The sequence below is a fragment of the Lactuca serriola genome, chromosome 8 (genome assembly GCF_051521515.1).
Source record: "Lactuca serriola cultivar US96UC23 chromosome 8, Lser_US96UC23_V15, whole genome shotgun sequence".
In the NCBI taxonomy this organism is placed as follows: Eukaryota; Viridiplantae; Streptophyta; class Magnoliopsida; order Asterales; family Asteraceae; genus Lactuca; species Lactuca serriola.
This window is the reverse complement of record NC_136415.1, coordinates 174,071,175-174,096,838: the sequence shown is the minus strand read 5'-3', so window position 1 is coordinate 174,096,838 and position 25,664 is coordinate 174,071,175. Positions and strand designations below refer to the sequence as shown.

At 37.1% G+C, this 25,664-nt stretch overlaps 1 protein-coding gene across 3 annotated transcripts; it reads left to right on the top strand.

Moving 5' to 3' along the window:
* Window positions 1-2,328: 2,328 nt before the first annotated feature.
* On the top strand, window positions 2,329-6,235 carry LOC145066443 (UDP-xylose transporter 2-like). Of its 3 annotated transcripts, none has more exons than XM_079013693.1 (9): window positions 2,329-2,514; window positions 2,786-2,814; window positions 2,923-3,122; window positions 3,603-3,787; window positions 4,257-4,324; window positions 4,454-4,586; window positions 5,131-5,292; window positions 5,420-5,692; window positions 5,771-6,235. In XM_079013693.1, exons 3-9 carry the CDS (start codon window positions 3,002-3,004, stop codon window positions 5,879-5,881), a joined length of 1,053 nt encoding a protein of 350 aa, XP_078869819.1. In that variant the 5' UTR covers window positions 2,329-2,514; window positions 2,786-2,814; window positions 2,923-3,001; the 3' UTR covers window positions 5,882-6,235. The 3 variants fall into 3 exon arrangements, with proteins under 3 accessions (XP_078869819.1, XP_078869818.1, XP_078869821.1); XM_079013692.1 differs by having other exon boundaries at window positions 2,330-2,606; XM_079013695.1 differs by lacking the exons at window positions 2,329-2,514; window positions 2,786-2,814 and having other exon boundaries at window positions 2,993-3,122; window positions 5,420-6,235.
* Window positions 6,236-25,664: the final 19,429 nt, after the last annotated feature.

Sequence of the window (25,664 nt, the reverse complement as noted above, 5' to 3'; positions counted from 1 at the left end):
TATGCAAGAATAAAATCGAAAATATATTTACTAGTTTTTGGTTGGCATTCTGTCATTCTGACAGAATAAATTCAGATTTTTAAATTTAAAATAATTTAAAATATTAAGATTTTTAAAAATAATGAATTAATTATCCCTAAAAATCTGAAAATTCCCTTTTTAATATAGGTTAATTGACTAAAATATCATTATGCTGAAATTTGTGTGATTATATGGTACATGTTACCCTATTGTAATATCATAGACCCTTAGATCATGACATTTGATTATATTTCATCCGATGGTCAGATTTGTGCATTCCGACACACAATAATTAGTAAAAACAAAATAACCTAAGCATATATATATATATATATATATATATATATATATATATATATATAACCTTTAAAAAACTAGATATATTTAACTATTATTGAAATTTGATTTCCTTCCGTATTCGTATCATTGTATTCTTATCGTATTCGTATATGGCTAGCCTGCGTTTGCGGTGCCCTAATAAAAAAAACATATGTCGTCATTTTTAGATATTCACGAGTCACGAACGAAGAACATATCCATTGTATATAAATGTTTTCATTTTTCAATTTTATTTGGATATTAATGATTATTAATTTATGTTGAAAGCCTTTTTTATGTTAATTACTTTAATCATTTTATGAGTTTATACTGAAAAAACCTCATTTTAAAATGTGTTACTCATTATTAAATGAGTTATATATGTTGGGTTTGACCCACTACTTGTGAACCCGCAAACTCATATACTTAAATGGGTTATATGAGTTGGGTTGGTTTGGGTTGAGGTTTCCATCCCATCAATCTGTGATCCATCAACCCACTAACCCATAAATAATATGAGTCGGGTTGAGTTTACGTTTCCTAACCCGTCAATCCGAACTTAACCCGATTGTCAGGCCTAGCTTGAACGAAAGTCATATTTCACTCTAACCAGAAAACCAATTGGTTTCAAAGCTGATTCTTATTTTGTGGTTCCTTTTAAAAAAAAGCTTATATATTAATTATTAAAATTAAAATTGCATACTACCTATATTAATTATTAAAAATTTAACGAATTTTAGGTATGTATCCATTAGTTATCAAGTTGTTTTCTGCCGCTTATTTCAACGAACGTTATTTATTTTGCCTCTTGATCCTATATGTCCATTATAATAAAAGCCGTGTTGCATCCATGATATACTTTTAATCATTAAATGTTCACTTGCCAATCACCACTAACCAAATATATATACAACTCATAATTCCTTTATATTATTATTATTATTATTATTATTATTATTATTATGTTTGGATAAAGGTTTTTAATATTGAGATATTAAGTGTATTTAGCAAAAAATTTAATATTGAGATATTAAGTATATTTAGCAAAACTAATTGTTAGTTAAAATCTAAAAAAATTATTTGTATAAAAATAGTCGTAAACTTTTAAAGATGTAACATTATATAAAAACTAAAAAATGAAAACTCTTTAAACCTATTTAAAATGGTTTTTGGATTATGAAATTTTTGTTTAAAATAAAATCTTTAAGTTCGTATCCTTATACTAGAGTTGTTATTCAAGATTTAAAAAAATAATTATAAAAATAAAAAATAAAAATAACAATCTAAAATAGCTAATTTCCTTAATGATTTGTCAAAAATAGCCCAAAATTTCATCTATTCGCAATGTAACCATACATTTCGCAGTAGACCCACTAAAAAATAGTGTAGCCCCTGTAAAATGCTTTTTTTTTTGTCCCCGATACGATATCGCTTTGTCCAATTTCCTTAATGATTTGTCAAAAATAGCCCAAAATTTCATCTATTCGCAATGTAACCACACATTTCGCAGTAGACCCACTATAAAATAGTGTAGCCCCTGTAAAATGCTTTCGCTTCACCATATGCACTTCAAAATGGGTAATGTAGAACATGGAGGGTAATCATTATTTTTATGTAAGTACATTACCTATATGAGTAATGTATGATAAGACAATGCCTATGTTGCTTTTGATAAAAGTATATTACCTAGATGAGTAAAGTAGAACATGGAAAGTAATCATGCATAGGTGAGTACATGTTATAATGATAACATTGAAAAGTAACAATTGGCAAACTTAAATGCTTCCACATACATATATTGTGAAAGTATGATGTATAAATAAGTAGTATGATGTATAAATAAGTAGTTTGGCATTTAGGAGCCTCAATGATGAGATTCTAAAGTAAGAAGCATTTGCATTGGCTTTCGTTTACATGATCTAAGTTTGGGTAGGTAGATACAAAATCTTTAAAGATTTGAAACACCAACAACCAAAACTGAAATGAATAAGATAAACCCCATGAAAATCCATTTTCGTGATTCCATTGAAGCATTTAAACTCATGATCCGCCGGCGTGAAACCTGCCGGAAAATCACATTTTAAAAACAAGTCAACTTTTGGTGGCATTAACTTCCTCCACCTTTCCGCCCCCATTAAAAAGGAAATTGGGATTTGGGGGTTTAGATCAATTTGGGTAATATTTTAATTTAATCTCATACTATATTTACACATATTTCGATCCGATACTCATTGTCAGTTTCACAGTCATATCAGCTTCAGTTTCAGGTGAGCATTCGCATTCGTATTCGCATTTGCATTCGCTTTTGCGTTTTTCTTTCTTTCTAAATTTGAAAGGTTTCCACGTACCCAAATCTACAGTTGCAGATCTAGGGTTTTGATTTTTTAAATGCGGAATTTCACAGGTGTTTATTTGTACTTACGTTTTTAATTTCCGTGCCTTGCAGTTTGTCTGTTCGTAATTCACTTGAGCGAGGTAAAATTCGACTTCTGATGCTTTCTACGTTTGGATTTACTTTGATTTAACAAAAAGTAACTGTGATGTTGAAATTGTACCTATAATAATACCTTGTTTATTACGTAGGTTTTGAAATCAAGATCTACATTTGAAGCGATAAACGAAACGTATCACTCAGCACCATTATTGTCGGTGAGCAAAGAAGATGAGTGAAGGACAGCGGTTTCAGCTGGGAACAATCGGGGCGTTAGGTTTGTCTGTGGTTTCTTCGGTTTCGATTGTAATTTGCAACAAAGCGCTCATCAGCACCCTTGGTTTTACGTTCGGTAAGCCATTGATCTTTTGCACCAAGTTTAATTACTCTTTTATTTCTTTCTGTGGATCACCGAAGCTTCATAATTCAGAGATATGATCCTATCTTCCATAAGTGAGGTCTTAGGTTTAAGCTTGAACAACTACCCACACATCATTTGGTATATGTAATATGTTGTTCAAATCTCTCTTAACTATCTTCCTTCATGTTCATGTGGCCCTATTCCTATCCTAAAGCCCTGATGCTTTCCCATGGCTGGAAAAGATTAACTAATAACTGATGATCCACCTACACACATCTTGCTTTGTTTTGAATCTTGATGTGCTGATCCACCTACAGTTAACCAACATGTTAACTCATCTATTATGATAGGATTTTGCAGTTTTTCTTATACCTTGATTTGACATGAGTTTCTTTCTGCATAGTTAAAACCATTTAATGGATGTTCCTATTTCATACTTGTGTTGGTTGACTTGATTCCTTGTTCTCTCAGCTACAACTTTGACAAGCTGGCATCTTTTAGTCACATTTTGTTCACTACATGTGGCATTATGGATGAAATTTTTCGAGCACAAGCCTTTTGATCCTAAAGCTGTAATGGGCTTTGGCATATTGAATGGGACCTCTATTGGGCTTTTAAACCTTAGCCTCGGTTTCAATTCTGTTGGCTTTTACCAGGTAAAGTTTTTTATAACTTCCAGTGTTTGGTATGATGGAATCAGAGAAGGAATGAAATGGTTCTTTCAATTGGAATGAAAAAGAATTACTGTTTGTTTTGTCTGATGGAATAGAATGGACCATTTTTTAAGGAATGTGATTCCTTTCATTTGCTAACTAGAGATTCTTTTTCCTTGTTCCATTATGGAGTGCTATAAAATATGATCATGGAATGGTAATGACTAATTCCATTACCTTGCTTATTCCATTCCATTCCGTCTAACCAAACAGATAGTGATTCTTCCCTGTAGTTATGGAAGATCATAATTGAGACAACTCATGCAAATGCAGCTAAAGATGACAAAAAAATTTAATAATCATTACTATTGTGTTAAAATCTTTCAAAATTGTATAAAATGTTCATTTACACTTAATATTTTCATTAGTTTTAGGGAAATGTAATGTTTGTTTTTTCATGGTTTCATTTCAGATGACCAAATTAGCAATCATCCCATGCACTGTTCTTTTAGAGACTCTTTTCTTCAGCAAACAATTCAGGTTAACCTTTTTTAACCTTTCTTTTTCTTACCATTTTCTCTTCAAGATTTACTTTTCAGAAATTTCTTGTCCATTCGGACAATTTTACCCTCATGACTCATATTTGAGGTGACTTATCACTTTTTACAGCAAGAAGATCCGTTTCTCACTTACTGTTCTTCTCATGGGAGTTGGTATTGCAACTGTAACTGACCTGCAACTCAACATGTTGGGCAGTGTTTTATCCCTGCTAGCAGTCCTTACAACTTGTGTTGCTCAGATTGTATCCTTGCTTTAAATTTTTTGAATCACAAGGGTATTTACGTCTTTTTCACATATGAGACATCCCATCAAATCCTTGTCCCACCTTTTTGACAAAAGATTGCAATTTTGTCCCGTTGACAAGCTTTCTATGGTTTTTTTCTTAACGTTGAGAATCACAAGGGTATTTACTTCTTTTTCACATATGAGACATCCAAATCAAATCCTTGTCCCATCTTTTTTGGGTGAGGCAAAATATTGCAATTTTGTCCCGTTGACAAGCTTTCTAGGGCTTTTTTTAATGGTGAGAATCACAAGGGTATTTACGTCTTTTTCACATGAGAGATCCAAATCAAATCCTTGTCCCACCTTTTTCTGGTGAAGCAAAAGATTGCAATTTTGTCCCATTGACAAGCATTCTATGGCTTTTTTCTTAACGTTGAAAATCACAAGGGTATTTACGTCATTTTGTGTAGGACAAAAAATTAGAATATTTTTTCACATTGACATTTGCTATGTTATGTCATGTGGGGCCTATATGTTGAATCTTAACAGATCCATCTCAGATGACAAATACAATCCAGAAGAAATACAAGGTTTCATCAACTCAACTTCTATACCAATCTTGCCCTTATCAAGCTCTTACATTGTTCATCGTGGGCCCATTTTTAGATGCCCTTTTGACAAATAAGAACGTTTTTGCCTTCAAATATACTCCTCTAGTCCTGGTTAGTACCAAAAATGCCCTTTTTTTTAATCTCTTGAAGTTCAATGCAAGAAACATCAACACACTTTTAACAATAGAAAGAAGTGAAATCATATTGCTATTTTTAACCATCTAATCCAAAATTGCAGGGGTTTATTGTCCTTTCTTGCATGATATCAGTATCAGTAAACTTCAGTACTTTCTTAGTGATTGGAAAAACATCTCCTGTAACTTATCAAGTATTAGGTCATTTAAAAACATGCCTAGTTTTGGCTTTTGGATATGTTTTATTACATGATCCATTTAGTTGGAGAAACATTCTTGGAATCCTCATTGCTGTTGTTGGCATGGTGCTCTATTCTTATTTCTGTACTCGTGATGCTCAACCAAAAGTCATTGAACCATTAACACAGTTATCTCAGGTAATCATCAATTCCATTCCATTCCTTTGTTGTTTCATGTATTTTTGTTGTTGTCTGATTTGTTTTATGTTATTGAAGGAGAGCGAGAGTGATCCTTTGATAAATGTGGAAAACGGAGTGAACACTGTAAGCGAAAGTAGTCCTCAGAAGTTAGGTGTGTGGAGTTCAGATAAAGATTTGCATGCGTGAAGAGGTTGAATTTTGGGTGTTTAGATAAAATTATTATAATGGAAATGGAAATGAGAAGTTTTCAATCCGGTAATGAAGATGTTACTGTGATGGGAATGGAATGGGTGAGAGAATATTGATGAGTTATTGTATTATTTGACAAAATTTACAAGTGAGAAATATTGGGTTTGTTTGTTTGTATGAGTAGAAGAGTATCTTGGCATTTAGTTATAATATTGTATTTTGATAGAACAAGTTAAGAAGAACGAAGAAGAGAATATCTTGTTTATTGTTGGTTTTGTAGGATGGGTATGGATTGGATGCAAATAGCTATGTTACACAAGGTTCATTATAAAATTGCAAAATGTTTCATTAGAGGACTATGTGTTGATTTTTAAAGCAAAAATAATAACCAACTTTGTACATGTTATCTTACAAGCTCGTGTTCAAGACAACTTATTGTGTTTTGGAGACCAAATAAAGGCCCATCTAAGAGTAGCTATTGATGAATATGGAGTAAATTACGAATGGACCTATGGTTTAGAGTAATTTACGTGTTTGGTCCCTAATTTATTTTTTTAACTCTGAAGGTCCCTACTGTTTGTTTTTGTTATACGCGTGGTCCCTCTCTTACCTAAAAAAAACTATTTTGCCCTTGATTTTTTAAAATTTTCAAATAAACACACCTGAACCCCAACCTCCCTCGTCTTACCTTACATATCCCACAATTTTTTCCTATTTAAATAATAGTATTTTTAGGTAAGAGAGGGACCAATCGTGTAACAAAAACAAACAGTAGGGACCAAGCGCGTAACAAAAACAAACAATAGGGACTTTCCGAGTTAAAAAAATAAGTTAGGGACCAAACGTGCAAATTATCCCAAACCATAGGTACCAATCGTGTAATTTACTCATGAATATGCAATATCTATGTATTTTGACCCTAAGTTCAACGAACTAGGGACCAATTCGGTGTATTTCGGACACAATTATCGTATTCTAGACAAAAAAAATTACTCCAATGATTTTACACTATCTAAATTAATAAAATGTTCACAAAACATACAAGCAGACAAAGAACATATCAATGATGCAAACTCTTCATCTTCTGAAACTATTTTTGTTAACAAGCAAAGAGGATGTGTACCATTAATATGAAAACAAGCTAAAAACAGGGAGACCACTAAATCAGGTCGGGTGCCCCAACCCATATCGAGTCTGGAGGACATATTATTAAAAAGATTATCATTCTGGAGAACACCTATTTTTGATTTTTTTTTTTAGGAAATCTACTGAAAAATCTTTATATTTAGGTCTCGTAAACGACTTAGTCATTATCTTTTTTTTATTCAATTTAGTCCCAAAAACTGGAAAATATATTCATTTAAACCCCTGTCATGTCAACAAGTCACCCAACTATCAAAAAATACACTTTTGGCCTAGATTTTAATTTTATTACAAATTTGGTTCAGAATTTACAATTTTGGCCTAGATTTCAAATTTTAATAAAAATTTGGTCCAAAACTTATACTTTTTGCCTAGATTTACAAAACTTGTTAAAATTCATCCTAAATTTAGTTTTTTTTTTACATCTTTTCTATTTAAAATTTTGTTTCAAATATGTTTCTTTTGCTTTATAAAATCATATTTATACAAAAAAAAACATATTCATGTAAAAAAACTTTTTTTCTATATAATTTTTTTAAACATTTTTGTATGGGACATACCTATTTATAAAATTAGGTATTTATTATGCGTGTGTGTGTGTGTGAATATATATATATATATATATATATATATATATATATATATATATATATATATATATATTTGTTTTTAAAAAAATATATACAAGAACGTATTTTATAGAAACGAAATATACAAACACTTATTTCATAATAAATACATTTGTATACAAACACGTTTTTATATATAAAAAAATCAATACAAACACATTTTATAAACTAATGTATATAGACACATATTTCATAGTAAATGTATTTGCATATATTTATGTTTTATATGCACAAAAATAGGCTTTTGTATATATATTTTTTATAAAAACATATTTGTATACATTTTATTTATAAGCACTAATTTTATAATAAATACATTTGTATATACAAACATAATTTTATACAAAAATATGTATAAAACATGTGATTTAAAAAAATATATACAAACACATTTATATATATATATATATATATATATATATATATATATATATATATATATATATATAACATCTATTTGTGTCATAGGCGAAGCTAGAAATTTTGATATGGAGATACAAACATTGTTAATACATAGTTTATATAGTTGGTATATCCCGTACATTAAAACCCATGGTACAATCCGTTTATCTGGGGGTACAATAACATAGAACATGTTTACAAATAATTTTTTTATATATATAAAATATTTTTTTGGGGATGTAATACCCCCACCGCCACATGTAGCTCCGCCATAAAATATGGTTACTATGAAATATGTGTTTGTATATACTTTTTTTTTTATAAAAGCATGTTTGTATATAGTTTTTTAAAATTCCGTATTTGTATACATTTAAAAAAACGGATATATATATATATATATATATATATATATATATATATATATATATATATATATATATATATATATACATACATACACACACTAAGTTTTATAAATAAGTATTTCATATATAAAAATGTTTTTAAAAAAAGTTTTTATATAGAAAAAAGAATGTTTTTATATAAAATATGTTTTTTTGAATCAATATTATTTAATAAAGCAAAAAAACATATTTGAAACAATATTTTGAAAAAAAAAAGATGTAAAAAAATAAATTTAGGATGAGTTTGTAACAAAATTTTGTAATCAAGGCCAAAAGTGTAAATTTGGGACCAAATTTGTAATAAAATTTAAAAACTGGACCAAAAGTATAATTTTTTAAAACTAGATGACCTATTGATTGGGGAAAATGATCAAAATGAATGCAAATTATGGTTTTTGTGATTTAATTGACTATAAAAGATAAGAACTAAATCGATTATTAAGCCTAAACATAAGATTTTTCAGTAGATTTCCTTATTTTCTTTAACATTAAATTTAAATAGTACTATTATTTTTGTTATAGAAAATGACAGATAACACTAATCTTATTTACCATTTCCCAGGATTTAACCAAAAATCAAATAGTCTATTAATTTTGTAGGTCTTACATAGAGTTGTCAAATATATACAACGGAGAACCAACCTGTAACGCTCGTTTTAGGTATTAAATTTTTTTTCTTCAGAATTTTAGGGTTTTACATTGGAACTCGACGAGTTGGGGAGCTCTAACTCGTCGAGTAGAGGTCATTGTGGGACGCGGGATGGAGGACCTACTCGACGAGTTGGAAGGCCCAACTCGACGAGTAGGCACTGTAAAGGAAAACCCTAAATTTTAGGGTTTTCACCCTATATAATCTCTTTAAAACCTTGAAGCTGACCTTCCATCAGGCTCCAAACCCTATGAACGCCAGTGCTAAACCCTAATGTCCATTTTCTCTCATATTGTGAGCTAGAGTGACTTTTGGAGCTTAAGAAGAAGAAGATAGTGAGAAGAAGGAGAAGATCCAACAAACAAATCCCTCACTCTTGATCTTGACCATCTTGTGGACTATTGTAAGCACTCAAGATTCAATTTTTATCTTAGAATATGACTAGATCTTGAGTATAATCTTCATTTCCTATCATTCTTGTTGATTTCATGCATGGGGTTCATAAAGTTTGCAACTTTAGGAATCTCCAGGGCAAAATGGTCCCATGGTGGGCTAGATCTAGCTTTTAGTCAAGCATGGATGCCATGCATGGATTTTAGGGCATATTTTCCCTCTTTGGCCCTTTTGACTTCAAGATGCATTGGGATGCATGTCCATAAAGTCTCCATCTTTAGAACGTTTTGAGGATTAGAACCTCTTCTGGAAAGAAAGGATTCTAGATCCTTAGAGTCTTGAACCACATGGCTAAGCTTTTGAGCTTTCCAACCTTTTTTTATTGGCTTTAGAGCATTCAGAGTGGTTCTAGAGGATAAAGTTGGAAAATTTATCCTTCTAGACACCTTTAGGTTTTAGATCTAAGCCCTAGAGTCCCTACAATCAACGTATCATCCAAATAAGCAAACAGGGGGAAATCTTGTTTATAGGTTCATAATAACAATAATGAACTTAAACATAAGTTATAATTAAATTAGGGTAAGCATAACTCACTTACAAGGGGGTTTAGCGAGGAACCGGACTCTGCTCGGCAGAACTTCTGGGCCGAAAGCTCTTCTACTCGGAGCCTTCTGGTGCTCCGGGACTCTCCTATAACACTTAGGAAGTGTTAGATAATGGAAGAGGGGGTTTGGGGGTATTGGGAGAGATTGGTAAGAAAAGGTGTGAAGAAAATGAGAGATTTGCACCTCTATTTATAGGTTGGGAAAATGCATTACGCGGGGTGTAATTTCGAAGTACGTTGGGCATACACGGTATGCTGGGCGTACCAAGCCTTACGCTAGGTATACGTAGGCCACGTGTCAGCACCGTGTGCAAAGCCGTGGGGAAGAAGGTGGGACTGAGATCTTTCCACGTGTCAGCTCCAGAACTTAACCCATAAATTAATTATCTTCTAAATTTTGTAACTTTCGCATACAAGCTTCGTTTCTGACGTTCTTTATATCCACGCATAGGTAGCGAAGTGATCTACGACTTTCGTTTAGAATCCGTCGGCTAATTTTGAATTTATTTTTAAATTTATATTTTAACATGCTTAGACAGTTAAAGTCCGTTAAAAATTCATAACTTTGTCATCCGACGTCCGATTTCGACTGTCTTTATATCGTTGAGCTCCTATTAACAAGATCTTCGATTCTCGTTTAGATTGTATCGGCTAAAAATTGATTGTTCTAAAATGTAATTTTCGGGTTGCATACTGTTATGCCAAATCTTAGAAAAATCATAACTTCCTCTAACGAAGTAAGATTTGGACATTCTCTATATTCACACTCTCGGTTTAACGTATACTATGACTTTCGTTTAGATTGCTAAGGCTAAAAAGTATTTGATCGCAAACTCACTTTTTATGATACAAGTGTCGTACCGATTTTGTCGCAAAACTTCGACGGGTCATAACTTCTTCGTGATAATTTGGATTTTGTGACAACCCATTATTTTCAAGTATGTAAAAGTCAACCCCAATCAACAAAAGTCAAAAACTTGTTAAATAAAAGTCAAATTATTGATATATTAATTATTTAGAAGCTTATCTAATGTTTTAATTGATAAGTGTTACAAAATGATGATCAAGGACCGAAAACCCTCGCATAAGGCAAAACCCTCAGACCGAAAACTGATGGGTTTTATGCATAAGAACAATCCTATGTGCTCATACAAAACCTAATGCTTGGATCTAGGTTTCTCTATTGTACATACTTTGAATCCAAGACTTGCAACCCTAGATCTATCATATATATTTCGAAATTAGCATCATAAGAACAGATCTAAGTGATTTACCTCTTTCAAAAAGCTTGAAATCCTTGTAGTCTTCTTGATCTTGAGCTTAGAGTCACAATTGTAACTCCTCCAATGGTTCACAAACCCCACAAGCAAGAAGGCAATATGAGAGAGGGTGAGAGATGCTAAAATCGGCCCTAGGGTTCTCTTGGAATCAAGTGTAGCCAATTTCCATAGCCTAGGGGTCATATTTATACTGCAGGTTGCTAGGGTTTCAGTCTAAACCCTAATGGACGGCTTAGCCACCAAGCAGCCCAAGGAACCTTCTGGAATAAGGCCTTGGACGAAAATATGATGGATCCCCATCATAATTTCGTTCCCCCTTAAGTCCATTAGGTTTCCCATCCCAAAACTCAACTATCATACATTTGACAGTTTATGCCCCTTTATTTAATTTATCTCTTTTAATCACTAAATTAATTCCTAATTAATTTATGACCAATACTAATTAAATAAATGTGATTTCTCCTTTAATATATTATTCTTATAATATATTAATAAACCATAATATTCTCTCTCTCTCTCCTTAAATTACCTTGTCAAGTTTCTTTGGTGAAGGCAACCCAAAAGGACCATGCACAAACGGGTCAAGTACATACCAAATATAGTTACGGGCTTAGACACTAATCCAACAGTCTCCCACTTGGATAATTCTAGTAACTATATCTCACATATGACCTCAGGATCCGATTAGCAATCGTAGCTCTTATACTTCGTTGTCAACTCTAATCAGTAACTTGTCCTTCAGATAAGGGATCGTATAATCCTCTGTTCTAGATACCATGCTGACAATGCTTATTGTCCAGCATTTGTTCCTCGATCTATGATTTGTTTGACATAGAATTTAGTTGAACACATCAACTTCATTCTAACCGGGCCCGACACATAAGTCAAACCAAATCATCGAGTGGCCAAGATATCACTTTTATTCTCATAGAATAAAAGGAACATATCAACTTCGACTCATATGTATCTATTATTTACTAATTGAATCATACACAACAATGTGTTTTATAACATCAAGTTACTAATGTGTTTACACAACATCAATGCATAACCAACCAGTAAAAAACAATCATATCTCTAAGTTTTAAGACTATATGATATTATCGCTTTGCTATCACTTAAGGCAAAACACCATGAAGTGATACCAACAAACGCGGGTTTATTCCAATGCTCAAATAATATTCATAAGCACTCATGAACTTTGCAGCAAACCTTTTCTATGCCCAAAACCTTTTAGACAATCTACAAACAATTCACGATAGTCTTCATTCACATTTACTTCCAAAATATGAACGACTGTGGATTGTTCGAATAATCTTATCATTCAGGAAGTCAAAACATGCAAATTGAAACAATAGATAAATAACCAACACAAGACAATAGCTTTACTCATAAATAACACAACTTTATTTATTCATCAAATGTTAAGTACAAAATATCTATTACAAGTTTGCTATCTAATCCAAACTTATATCATCCTTCAGCCCAATGCTCCTAGCGTGCTGCAAGTGTTTGACCCTACTCAGTCCCTTCGTAAGGGGATATGCTGGGTTTTATTTTGATGATACCCTCTTCACAACGAGGAGTCCCTCTTCTACCCGATGTCTGATAAAATGGTATTTTCTGTCGATATGTCGAGATCTGCCATGATCTCTTGGTTCCTTGGTTAAGGCAACCGCTCCTTCATTATCACAAAAAATTTCCATTGGCTCCTTTATGGATGACATAACTTCAAGGTCTCCAATGAAGTTCTTCAACCATATAGCCTCCTTTGACGTTTCGCTCGCCGCAATGTACTCTGATTCGCACGTTGAATCAGCTACGGTCTCCTGCTTGGAACTTTTCCAAGTCACTGCTCCTCCATTTAGGGTAAAGACCTAACCCGACTGCGATCGGTAATTATCCCGATCCGTCTGAAAACTAGCATCACTATACCCTCGTGCCCTTAAGTCATCACTCCCACTGAGGACTAGAAACCATTCCTTGGTCCTTCGCATGTACTTAAGAATATTCTTAACTGCAATCCAATGAGCTCTATCGGATGCCTTGAGTGTGCCCTGTTTACAAAGTCTTCCCACAAAGGATCATTAATTCCTGGTTGTCCTGTACCCTTACCAGGTATCAAACCAGTTGCAACATCTGAGGTTAGAGGGACAACTACAACCTCGGAATGCTTGGGGTTTGGAACAGGGTTCCAGAGTGTGCGCGTGTAGAAGAAGTTGGGATAGCAAAAGTGATACGTGGGTTTGTTCCAGGGGGCAAGGAACTATGCTCAACACTGGCATCACCTTTTTGAGAAGGTGAGGGTGGATTATGTGCATACTCCCCGTGAGTATGTGCATGTGTTTTTGAAACATTGAGGGGTACCTTAGATGAGTGGATGGGAGGGGTGTCTGAATGTTTGATGTTCGGAACCTCTCCCATAAATGTCAAATTTTGCAATTCCTTCAAGGGACGGGCAATTGGTTTCGGAAACTCGCTTCCAAGACCAGGAGCTTTTGACCATGGATGACGAAAGTTATGAGTCATTTATAGATTTGATTCAAGTATGTCAATAGAATTGTGCAAAACATCTATCTTAGCATTGAGGCGTTTGTTATCAGAAATCAAGACATTTCTTTCGGAATAGGTGATTTCACATTTGTCTTTTAAAATGATACATTCCTCATTTGAAATTACAAGCTCGTGCTCTAAAGACTCGATTTTCAACTTTTTATCCTTAAAACATAACCTAAGACGATTTAATTCACACTCCTTCTCACTGGCTTCTATGGCTGACTCATAGGCTTTATAGATGGTGCTCATATATATATTTGGATATGGGTTAGGTAAGGCTTACAAAGAGACAAATCAAAATTATTATCAGTAATAATAAGTTTTACCTGTTGAATAATGCTTCGACCAGGTGGATCGTTGGTGGCTATGTAGCACTAGTGTGGCTCAACAACATCATCTTCATCCTCAGACCCAGAGGACCAATAGCTTTCATCACATTCAACAGTTTGTCTAGCCATCAAGCACATGTTTCTTCCAGTCACCATGTCATCATCATCTCCGGATGACCAGTATCCTTCTACATCCCTTGATATAGTTGTTACAAAGGCTTTTTCACTTTCTTCCATCTCTTGAGCTTTTCGGGCGTAGTATGCACTGTCCTTGATCTTTGGCTTTTGCGGAGCTTCAGCCAAGCAATCTTTTATGTAACACCCAAGATTTCGAAAGCCAAGAAAGTAAGGAAACCCTAAATTTAGGAAGGACTCGGCGAGTCCAAGGAGAAACTCGGCGAGTCCGAGCGAGATTCGAGTCGAGGAGTAAGTGACCAACTCGGCGAGTCAGCCTAGGCGACTCAGCGAGTAGGGTCTGTGCGAGGAAAACCCTAAATCCGGGGCTTGGAGCCTATTTAAACGTCTCATTCTTCTTCCTAGGGCTCCTTTACTGCCTCTCCAACCCAGAATACGAACCTTAAACTGTCATTGTTGCTTATTCAAGCTCTTTTCCATTTTGTGGGTGATTTGAAGGAAGAAGGAGGGAAGGAATCATTGAGGCTTCAAGGAACTGCAGCAAATCCGAAGTTTGGGGAACATTTCTGAGCATTTGAAGGTATTAAGTCGTTCCTTTCCTTTAGATCTTCTTTGGTTATGAGTTTTGGGGCTTTTAAGCCATGTCTAAGATCAATCTCGAGCTTGAGGTCCAGATCTGAGGTTGCTACCTCAGATCCATGCTTGTTTTGGTTTAGAATCCCGTAAAGTATCAGCCATTGAATGGATTTTGGAGCCCCTTGGCCTTAAACCCTAGTTTATGGTGCATTTTGCCTAGATCTCCATTTTACACGTAAAGTTTGCAACTTTACGTGGGGGATAGGCTTGGGAAGGGTAGATCTACAGTTTGGAGTCCATGCATGACTCGAAAGTCCTCTGCATGTATGTAGATCTGAACGGACTCGGCGAGTCCTTCGAGTGGACTCGACGAGTGGCTTGAAGATGAGGAGGAACTCGACGAGTGTGATGAACAGCTCGTCGAGTCGGATGAAGATGGGCATGAACTCGGCGAGTTGGATGAACAACTCGGCGAGTTGGTTGGAGATTGCCTTATGCTCGGCGAGTCTGTTATTGGACTCGACGAGTCAGGTCGCGTGGTCCCAAACCCTTTGAGTTAAGACTCGAGTTAGCGAGTCGAGCAAGGACTTAGTGAGTTGGTCAGGACAGGATTCAGGAATCTGTAGACTCGGCGAGTCAGGGGCTGACTCGGCGAGTCAAGTCGCGATTGGAAGGACTTTGAGCATAAGAACTCGGCGAGTCAGTAAGTGGACTCGGCGAGTAGGGTTGACCTGGAAGGTTGACTTTGACCAGGACTTTGACTTTGGCAAGGGTTGACTTGGTTGACCTTTGAAGGTCAGTTAGACTAAGTAATGTGTTGATATTGGTAGCTCGGGGAGCTAGTGGAGCAGCAGTTCGGAGTCAGTGGTCGGGTAGCGGTCAAAGGGATTAGCAGCAGTAGTTCAGCAGTATCAGGTGAGTTTCCCTTTGTATGGATGGGTCTACGGCCACAATGCCGGCCCATGTAGTTATGAATAGAAGACCCGGGGGTTAGCCCTAGCCACAATATGCTAGTATGGTATTCGGACGAGGTCCAATGATAGAGGGCGGGTGCCCAAGGAGTGGTTTATGTAATAGTTTATACTTGTTGTCTGTGTGATACTTGTATGTGCCTGGTAGGGAGGTGAGTGGGGGCGAGGTCCCGTATCTCACCAATAGCAGAGTGTGGATGGTGTTCCACATCTCAGTAGCAGCAGTCCAGGGGCGAGGCCCAAGTTAGGAAAGGAGTGAAGACGAGCGGGGCCCGTATCTCACTATCAGCAGGAGTATGGATGAGGTTCCATGACTCATCAGTAGCAGGACACGGGCGGGGCCCGGAGATAGGCGAGGCCTTAGAGCAAAAGCCGTTAGTATATGTCTAGCTTATGTGATGTTATGTGATATATGTATGTGTTATTATATGTTAGTGGGCGGGGACCTGTGACAAGCGAGGCCTAAGTGAAACAGATCTGTATCCGAGCGGGGCTCGAAGCCAGGCGGGGCCTGGAGCGGCGGGGCCGTTGTAGCGGGCGAGGCCCGAAGTAGGGGGCGAGGCCCCGGATAGCGGGCGTGACCCAGTATGTGCAGAATGTGGTTATGCATGGTATGTGGTAAGGTGGGGAACTCACTAAGCTTCGTGCTTACGGTTCTCAGTTTTGTTTTCAGGTACTTCTGGTAGCGGAGGGAGGAGCTCGGGGTGATCGCATGGCACACACTATAGATTAGTCAGCCTCGGAATGTTTACTCTGATAATGAATATGTGTTTTGAAAACTTATACTCAAACTATGCTTTGGAATGATGACTTTGTTTAAAGTAATGTTTTATTAAAAGAAATTTTTGGGTCTTGAATTTTGGGTCGTTACATTTTACAAAGTGGTTTGCATGTCCAAACTTGTGACACACAATTTTTGGCTTGTCTGATTTTGGATTTTGCAGTGGTTCCGAAGCAGAGTTTGGTTTTGAGATGTTCGGTTTATATGAGGAAGGATTTTCTGAAGGTGGTTGAGATTCCGGAGGAGAGTAGGGTTGAGGATTATTTTGGTGAGGAGCATGGAATCGATTTTGGTATGGTTTGAAAGAAGGATTTAAGGGACGTTTGTATTTCATGGAGAGTAGAGCAAATTCTTGTTGGAAACGGAGTTCATAATCTATAGCTTCGGAGTCATCAATAGGATATCTTTATGTGGGTAAAACAGGTAAGGAAGATTGAACTGATGGAATAGTGGGTTTGAAAGGATCCGAGGTGGAAAGGTTCGGAATGGTTGGTTCATAGGAGTTGACAAGAGCAAGAGGACCTACGGAGAGTTCCCTTATGGTCTGAGCAACATTGGATTCATGTCCTTGAAGTTCATCAAAAGGTTGATAGAGCTATAACTTTTTCAAGGAGCCATTACTTTGAAGACAAGATTTCACATTTCCCCATCCTTTACCGAGGTTGTTAATGAACTTGAGATTGTACTCCAAGGGAGTTCGAACAATCCCATGTGCCGTCATGTTGTTGACTACTATTCGGTAACGGTTAGAAGCTGAGGCCACTGATTCACCATGAGTGGCAGTGAAGGTGTCAAAGTCATTGACAACCGAAGTGAGACGCTTATATTTCATGTTTTCCGAACCTTCAATCAGGTCTTGGAGAGTGTCTCGAATTTCTTTTGTTGGTTTACACAACTTAATGTATTCAAAGAGCGAAGGAGGAAAACCAAACACCATTTTAGAGAAGGCGACTTGATCAACATGCAACTTCTCAATATCATCAACTGTTAGAGGAGCTGGACGAGTCTCGTCTTGACCCATAAGCTGAGCAGCAACATCTCTTACAATTGTTATTACAGGAACATGAGGGCCTTCTTTGACGAATCTCCAAATAGCTTCACCTTTCTCTTAGGCTAATAAAAATCTTTCCATTCTAGCTTTCCAGTGATCATATTCTTCCACAACTAGCAATGGGGCACGTGTAGGGCTACCCACGCTATTTGCGATTTGTATTGAAATCAATTGTCGAGGATTAGAAGCAGTCATTGAAATTAAGATATCTTCATGCAAAAGTGGTATATAGAAGAACTTTTATCCATAACACAGAAATGGTTGAAACACCAAGGTAATTTCAAAACAACTATAATCTGATCTTATGGATTCAAAGGACAACCACTCAAGCTCTGATATCAATTGTGAGAACAAGAATGATCTGATGCGTAGGGAGAAGGTTTGAAAACTCAAACCTTGAGTGAATGCTTAAGATCAATGTCTGCTTGCTAATAAATGTTCCAGTCAAGTCTGGATAGACCAGTCAAATTTGAGTTAAAGTATTCAACAAATGTGCAAGCCATAAATGAAGAATGAGAATAAAGATCAAGGTTGTGACATCCCCAAAATCACGGCCAGAAAAGACCGATTTTGTTTATGCTTTATGAAAATCAGAGTACTTCGTTTTAATAAAAGGTTGCGGAATTTGTTCCCAGAAAAAAACATGGTAAATACGTTATTAAAACATTTTCGAAGAAACGTATTTATTTCATTTTAAAATGTTTGGGATGTCATCGTTAATACCGAAACATAAGCATAAACAGAACTTACAATGATTTACACTAGTGATCTACATCTCTTTTAAATCTCTCAGTGTAATGTCACTTCACTTCGTCACCTGTGATATACATAAACTGAGTGGGTCAGGTTGGGAAACCTGGTGAGTACATAGGGTTTTCAACCCACAATAATATAATTATTATGTTCAAACAATCAAACAATCAACCCAATTACCCATCCCCATTATCTTCTTTTAGTCTTCCCTAAAGATATTATCTCAAGGGTCATCTCCTATATCATATTTACTTCTCATCTCCTTACATCGTATTTCCTTATATGATTGTTCCTACGAATTTTATCTAAGGATCATCGCCTACATTGCATAGACAATACTAATCCGGGGATTACTCCCTCAATATGTGTCTAGCAAGAGTTAAGGTATCATCGCATGATTACGCAGCCACAACATCACCTGGACTTGTAAATCATGATAAGGATTAGTCTATCATCGCATGAATACGTAGCCACAACATCGCCTGGACTCGTAATTCATAATAAGGGTTAGACTATCATCGCATGAATACGTAGTTACAACATCGCCTGAACTCGTAATTCATCACCTACAGGTTACTAGCCTGCTGGTGTTTCCACGGGGTTGTCTATAATAGTCCATGGTCGCCATCCATACTCTGGTAGATGACTACATCTCCAAATTGTCGGACAAGGTAGTAGTATCCTACATCACCGATTCATAATCACCTATCTATCATCACCTTCCTATCATCACCTATCTCTCATTATTTTATTTCATCACTCACCAACTATTTCATCTACCCATGTTTTATCCCAACATATTTGTAGATATAAAATAAATATACAGTTTAAATCATTTAAAACATGTATAAATCATTCATCCAGCATAGACAACAAGTATTCAAACAATATGCACACATAGCACGTAATTTATATTAAAATACTTCATATCTATGTGTAAGATGAAAGGGACTATGCACTCACCTGAGTAGGTGGTGACTCAGCACTCGGACAACGCTTCGATACTCTCAAAACGATTTTCCTTCGATAAAACCTAGTATCGATACCACTAGGGTTTAGTTTAACGATAACCGCGACAAATTAATTAGTCAGAGTATTATTCAGCGTTAATAATACTCGATATAACTCATAATAATAGCCTAAATAATTAGTTTAAGGACCTAATAACATTCCTATAATTATTTGAAAGCTATATTAAAAATTGCGTAAGCGTAGCACACTTACAGCGAATTTTATCGAAAACCGGAACTTAATTGGAGCAGCGTTTCGAAACCGAAAAACTCCTTTTTCTCGGGACTCCGGGAGCCTCGGGGCTTCCCTAGGGTGCTAGGGGTTTAACTAGGGCTTAGGGGGGTTTATAGCACTTAGAGAGAGAAAATATGTAGAGAGAGAAGTGAAAAATGGTGTGAAGAATGAAGAAATCTCGGCCCCTTTTTATAGCCCTGCGAGGCCTCGGTACGCTGGGCGTACCTCGGACCTACGCGGGGCGTAACCATCGGATAAGGGCGCCACCTCGGACCAGCTGGCTTGCACTCCGGAAGAGATAAGGGCGAGGGTACGCGGTGCGTACTGGCTTCGGACGCGGGGCGTAAGCGAGGGCGACGTGTTCTTCATCCGAAGCGAGATCTGATCAGCGATGGACGGCCCACAATGCGCCACGTCATCAGTTCTTTATCAACCTTCGCAAATTGGATTCTCGACTTCTAAAAATCATAACTTTCGCATACGAGCTCCGTTTTTGACGTTCTTTATATCCACGCGAAGGCGGGAACGTACTCTACAACTTTCGTTTAGAATTTGTCGGCTAATTTTGGCTTGATTTTAAATTTTATATTATTAACGGGCCGAGACAGGATTGGTCCGTTAAATCCTCATAACTTCTTCATCCGACATCCGTTTTTGCCCATCTTTTTCTCGTTACGCTACTCTTAACGAGATCTTCGATTCTCGTTCAGGTCGTGTCGGCTAAAACCCGCTCGATCTAATATTCGAATTTTGGGCTGTACACTACTAGTCCGAAACTTCGAAAAATCATAACTTCTTCATACGAAGTCAGATTTGGGCGTTCTTTTTATCGATGTTCTTAGTTTAACATATTCTACGACTTTTGTTTAGATCGCTAAGGCTAAATCTCGCTCTATCGTAAATTGACTATTTACGCTTCCCGGTGTCGTGCCGGTTTTGCCGTAAAACTTCGACGGGCCATAACTTCTTCGTTATAACTCGGATTTCGGCGTTCCTTACATGTACGGAAACCTTGTGACATATTCCACAACTTGGTTAAGATTATTTATTCTAAATAATCTTTTGTCGAAAAGTCGTTTTCGACCCCTATTGCCTCTAAATTGACTAGCCCGGATTTGCGGGCGTTACAATTATCTCCCCCTTAGGATGATTACGTCCCGGAATCATCAACGAAACATGGTCGTATAATGACTCCATACGTCGTCTCTTCATCCTAGGTAATAATTATAACTTCTACATTCCTTCAAGTCTATCTCTCAAACTTATTGACTTTATGCAGTACTCGATCGTGCACCTGCTCTCTACCTCAGGCTAGACTCTAAATTATGACCTTCAAGTCAAAATCTCGATCCTTACTGGATACGAACTTGAGATGACTTCTTTTATTACTACTATGGATCGATGTGTCATATTCTAATGACCTATCATCGTATGTTGCAACACTTAGACTTAGGTCTCTTAGAGTTAAATTCTAAAACAGACTATGCCTTCCTTCATGTTCTAATGTGATATAATCACACTTTAACATTAGGCATTTCTAGCTACCAACTTCTTTAACAACGAGCGCGATATTTCTATTGATCGCTTTGATTTCAATCGTTTGGTTTAAGTCGGACGCTACATCAAACTTGGTTCTCTGAACCACACAACATACTCATCGTAGTCGGACTCGATTCGATATGGCCACTAGGGTCGGAATATCAACAATCTTCTTAGTCATTACCGAAACGATGGTAACAACACACTTGAATAAAACGAAATCAATTACTAGCTTCTTGGTAACCTTGTGACTTTCCCTAATCCAAGTGTGAGTCATGTGCTTCCGGTAGTATAGGCCTCTACTACCATTCACACCTACTCATACTCGTACCAAGTATTGTCTCGCAGTTTCCCAAGTCACCATGCAGCGAATCAACTTAACACATCAGATAACAAAACAAAGGTTTTATATTATTTCTTGAAATGATTACATAGGTGTTCAAGTTCACCCTAGGCTATGCCTCTAATAGGCCACATCATACAATACTATGGCTACTGCATAACTTGATCTTCGGATATGAAGTCCTCATCCTTGATTCCTCGCACGGTTTTCTGCTTCGTCGAGGATCATGTGAAATGCCCTTGGCCTTGGTGGCGTTTCTGGTCTTGCTGCTTTATTTTTTCTTTGGGCAGTTCTTTGAAATATGCCCATCATTTCCACATTCGTAGCACTTCTTGTTGTCGAATGTACAATCTCTGGAATAGTGACCGGTCCTACCACACTTATAGCACGTCACTTCACCATCGCATCTTCCGAAGTGCTTCTTCTTGCACTTCTCACACCACTTGGCTTCATTCCTTCGGTCGTCCAGGTTAGACTTCGAGAACTTTCCCTTATTATCAGGTCTTGAGGATCCTTCCAACTTCCTCTTCTCACCAACTCCAACTTTCTCCAGACCCTTTTCTCTTATTTGGGTCTCAACATTCTTGGCTGCCCAGATGGCGGCTTTCAAAGTGGTTGCTTGTTTGACCATTGGACCAAAGTCTGCTGGTAATCCATGGGCAAACTTATTGACCTTGGAGAGTTCAGTTGGAACTAGATAAGGAACAAGCTTCATTTTCTCCGTAAAACTTGCAGCATACTCGATGACACTCATCTTTCCCTTCTTTAGATTCTGAAACTCGTTGTTGATCTCTAGTAGATCCTGCTCAGAGCAGTACTGCATTTTTAGCTGCACCAGAAAATCCTCCCATGACATCTTGCTCGCTTCTCCTTTGGGCATCGAATCAGCTAGTAGCTTCCACCAGCTTAGTACTCCAGATTTCAACAGAGGAACCACGAGAGCGGTCTTTTGCCTGTTGCTACACTCACAACTCTCAAACATCGTCTCCATCTCGGAGATCCAGTTTATGACTTCCACTGGTGTCGGGCTTCCAGATAGACTCGGTGGTTTGGATGCCATGAAGTCCTTGTATTTGCATCCACGTCCATCATTTCCTCCATCCTGGTGGTTTTGCCTAACTATCGGTGGGTTGGCTTGACCAACAGTCCCACTGTAGTTTCCCTCCTCAGTCGGCCCTTCGTTCAACTCGGGTTGTTCAATCTGTATGGTCGCTTCCTCTCGATTTTGCTGGAGCAAACGTCTGGTTTCCTCCATTTGACGATCCAACATCGCCTGGATCATTGCTTGCACACCGGCCATCGTTATTGGCTCAGCAGCGGCTACCACAACCGGTATTTGCTCAATCACTGGGGGCTGATCTCGGTTCCCATTTGCATTCACGTTTCCGCTACGTGTTCTTACCATCTTGATCTATACACCGAATAAGGTGAATTTAGACCTTTACTTGACGTTTAAATCATCCTTATCACTCCGAAACGTTTACATGCTAGTTCTAATACCGTAGTCGTACGTTTAGAATCCTAAACACATAAGGTTTCCAGATCCGGTCGGCAACAGACCATAGATCCGAACAAATAACAGCATATCATGCACAAAGCATTTAGCACATAAAAGCAATTTAGGCACAATTCCTAAAATAAGCTGGTGCTCACACCTCACAATCATCGCTTAGCATTCTAAGTTTAAGTCTAGAAATAAATCCATATTCCTTGTTCGCTTAAACTAATGCTCTGATACCAACTGTGACATCCCCAAAATCACGGCCAGAAAAGACCGATTTTGTTTATGCTTTATGAAAATCAGAGTACTTCGTTTTAATAAAAGGTTGCGGAATTTGTTCCCAGAAAAAAACATGGTAAATACGTTATTAAAACATTTTCGAAGAAACGTATTTATTTCATTTTAAAATGTTTGGGATGTCATCGTTAATACCGAAACATAAGCATAAACAGAACTTACAATGATTTACACTAGTGATCTACATCTCTTTTAAATCTCTCAGTGTAATGTCACTTCACTTCGTCACCTGTGATATACATAAACTGAGTGGGTCAGGTTGGGAAACCTGGTGAGTACATAGGGTTTTCAACCCACAATAATATAATTATTATGTTCAAACAATCAAACAATCAACCCAATTACCCATCCCCATTATCTTCTTTTAGTCTTCCCTAAAGATATTATCTCAAGGGTCATCTCCTATATCATATTTACTTCTCATCTCCTTACATCGTATTTCCTTATATGATTGTTCCTACGAATTTTATCTAAGGATCATCGCCTACATTGCATAGACAATACTAATCCGGGGATTACTCCCTCAATATGTGTCTAGCAAGAGTTAAGGTATCATCGCATGATTACGCAGCCACAACATCACCTGGACTTGTAAATCATGATAAGGATTAGTCTATCATCGCATGAATACGTAGCCACAACATCGCCTGGACTCGTAATTCATAATAAGGGTTAGACTATCATCGCATGAATACGTAGTTACAACATCGCCTGAACTCGTAATTCATCACCTACAGGTTACTAGCCTGCTGGTGTTTCCACGGGGTTGTCTATAATAGTCCATGGTCGCCATCCATACTCTGGTAGATGACTACATCTCCAAATTGTCGGACAAGGTAGTAGTATCCTACATCACCGATTCATAATCACCTATCTATCATCACCTTCCTATCATCACCTATCTCTCATTATTTTATTTCATCACTCACCAACTATTTCATCTACCCATGTTTTATCCCAACATATTTGTAGATATAAAATAAATATACAGTTTAAATCATTTAAAACATGTATAAATCATTCATCCAGCATAGACAACAAGTATTCAAACAATATGCACACATAGCACGTAATTTATATTAAAATACTTCATATCTATGTGTAAGATGAAAGGGACTATGCACTCACCTGAGTAGGTGGTGACTCAGCACTCGGACAACGCTTCGATACTCTCAAAACGATTTTCCTTCGATAAAACCTAGTATCGATACCACTAGGGTTTAGTTTAACGATAACCGCGACAAATTAATTAGTCAGAGTATTATTCAGCGTTAATAATACTCGATATAACTCATAATAATAGCCTAAATAATTAGTTTAAGGACCTAATAACATTCCTATAATTATTTGAAAGCTATATTAAAAATTGCGTAAGCGTAGCACACTTACAGCGAATTTTATCGAAAACCGGAACTTAATTGGAGCAGCGTTTCGAAACCGAAAAACTCCTTTTTCTCGGGACTCCGGGAGCCTCGGGGCTTCCCTAGGGTGCTAGGGGTTTAACTAGGGCTTAGGGGGGTTTATAGCACTTAGAGAGAGAAAATATGTAGAGAGAGAAGTGAAAAATGGTGTGAAGAATGAAGAAATCTCGGCCCCTTTTTATAGCCCTGCGAGGCCTCGGTACGCTGGGCGTACCTCGGACCTACGCGGGGCGTAACCATCGGATAAGGGCGCCACCTCGGACCAGCTGGCTTGCACTCCGGAAGAGATAAGGGCGAGGGTACGCGGTGCGTACTGGCTTCGGACGCGGGGCGTAAGCGAGGGCGACGTGTTCTTTATCCGAAGCGAGATCTGATCAGCGATGGACGGCCCACAATGCGCCACGTCATCAGTTCTTTATCAACCTTCGCAAATTGGATTCTCGACTTCTAAAAATCATAACTTTCGCATACGAGCTCCGTTTTTGACGTTCTTTATATCCACGCGAAGGCGGGAACGTACTCTACAACTTTCGTTTAGAATTTGTCGGCTAATTTTGGCTCGATTTTAAATTTTATATTATTAACGGGCCGAGACAGGATTGGTCCGTTAAATCCTCATAATTTCTTCATCCGACATCCGTTTTTGCCCATCTTTTTCTCGTTACGCTACTCTTAACGAGATCTTCGATTCTCGTTCAGGTCGTGTCGGCTAAAACCCGCTCGATCTAATATTCGAATTTTGGGTTGTACACTACTAGTCCGAAACTTCGAAAAATCA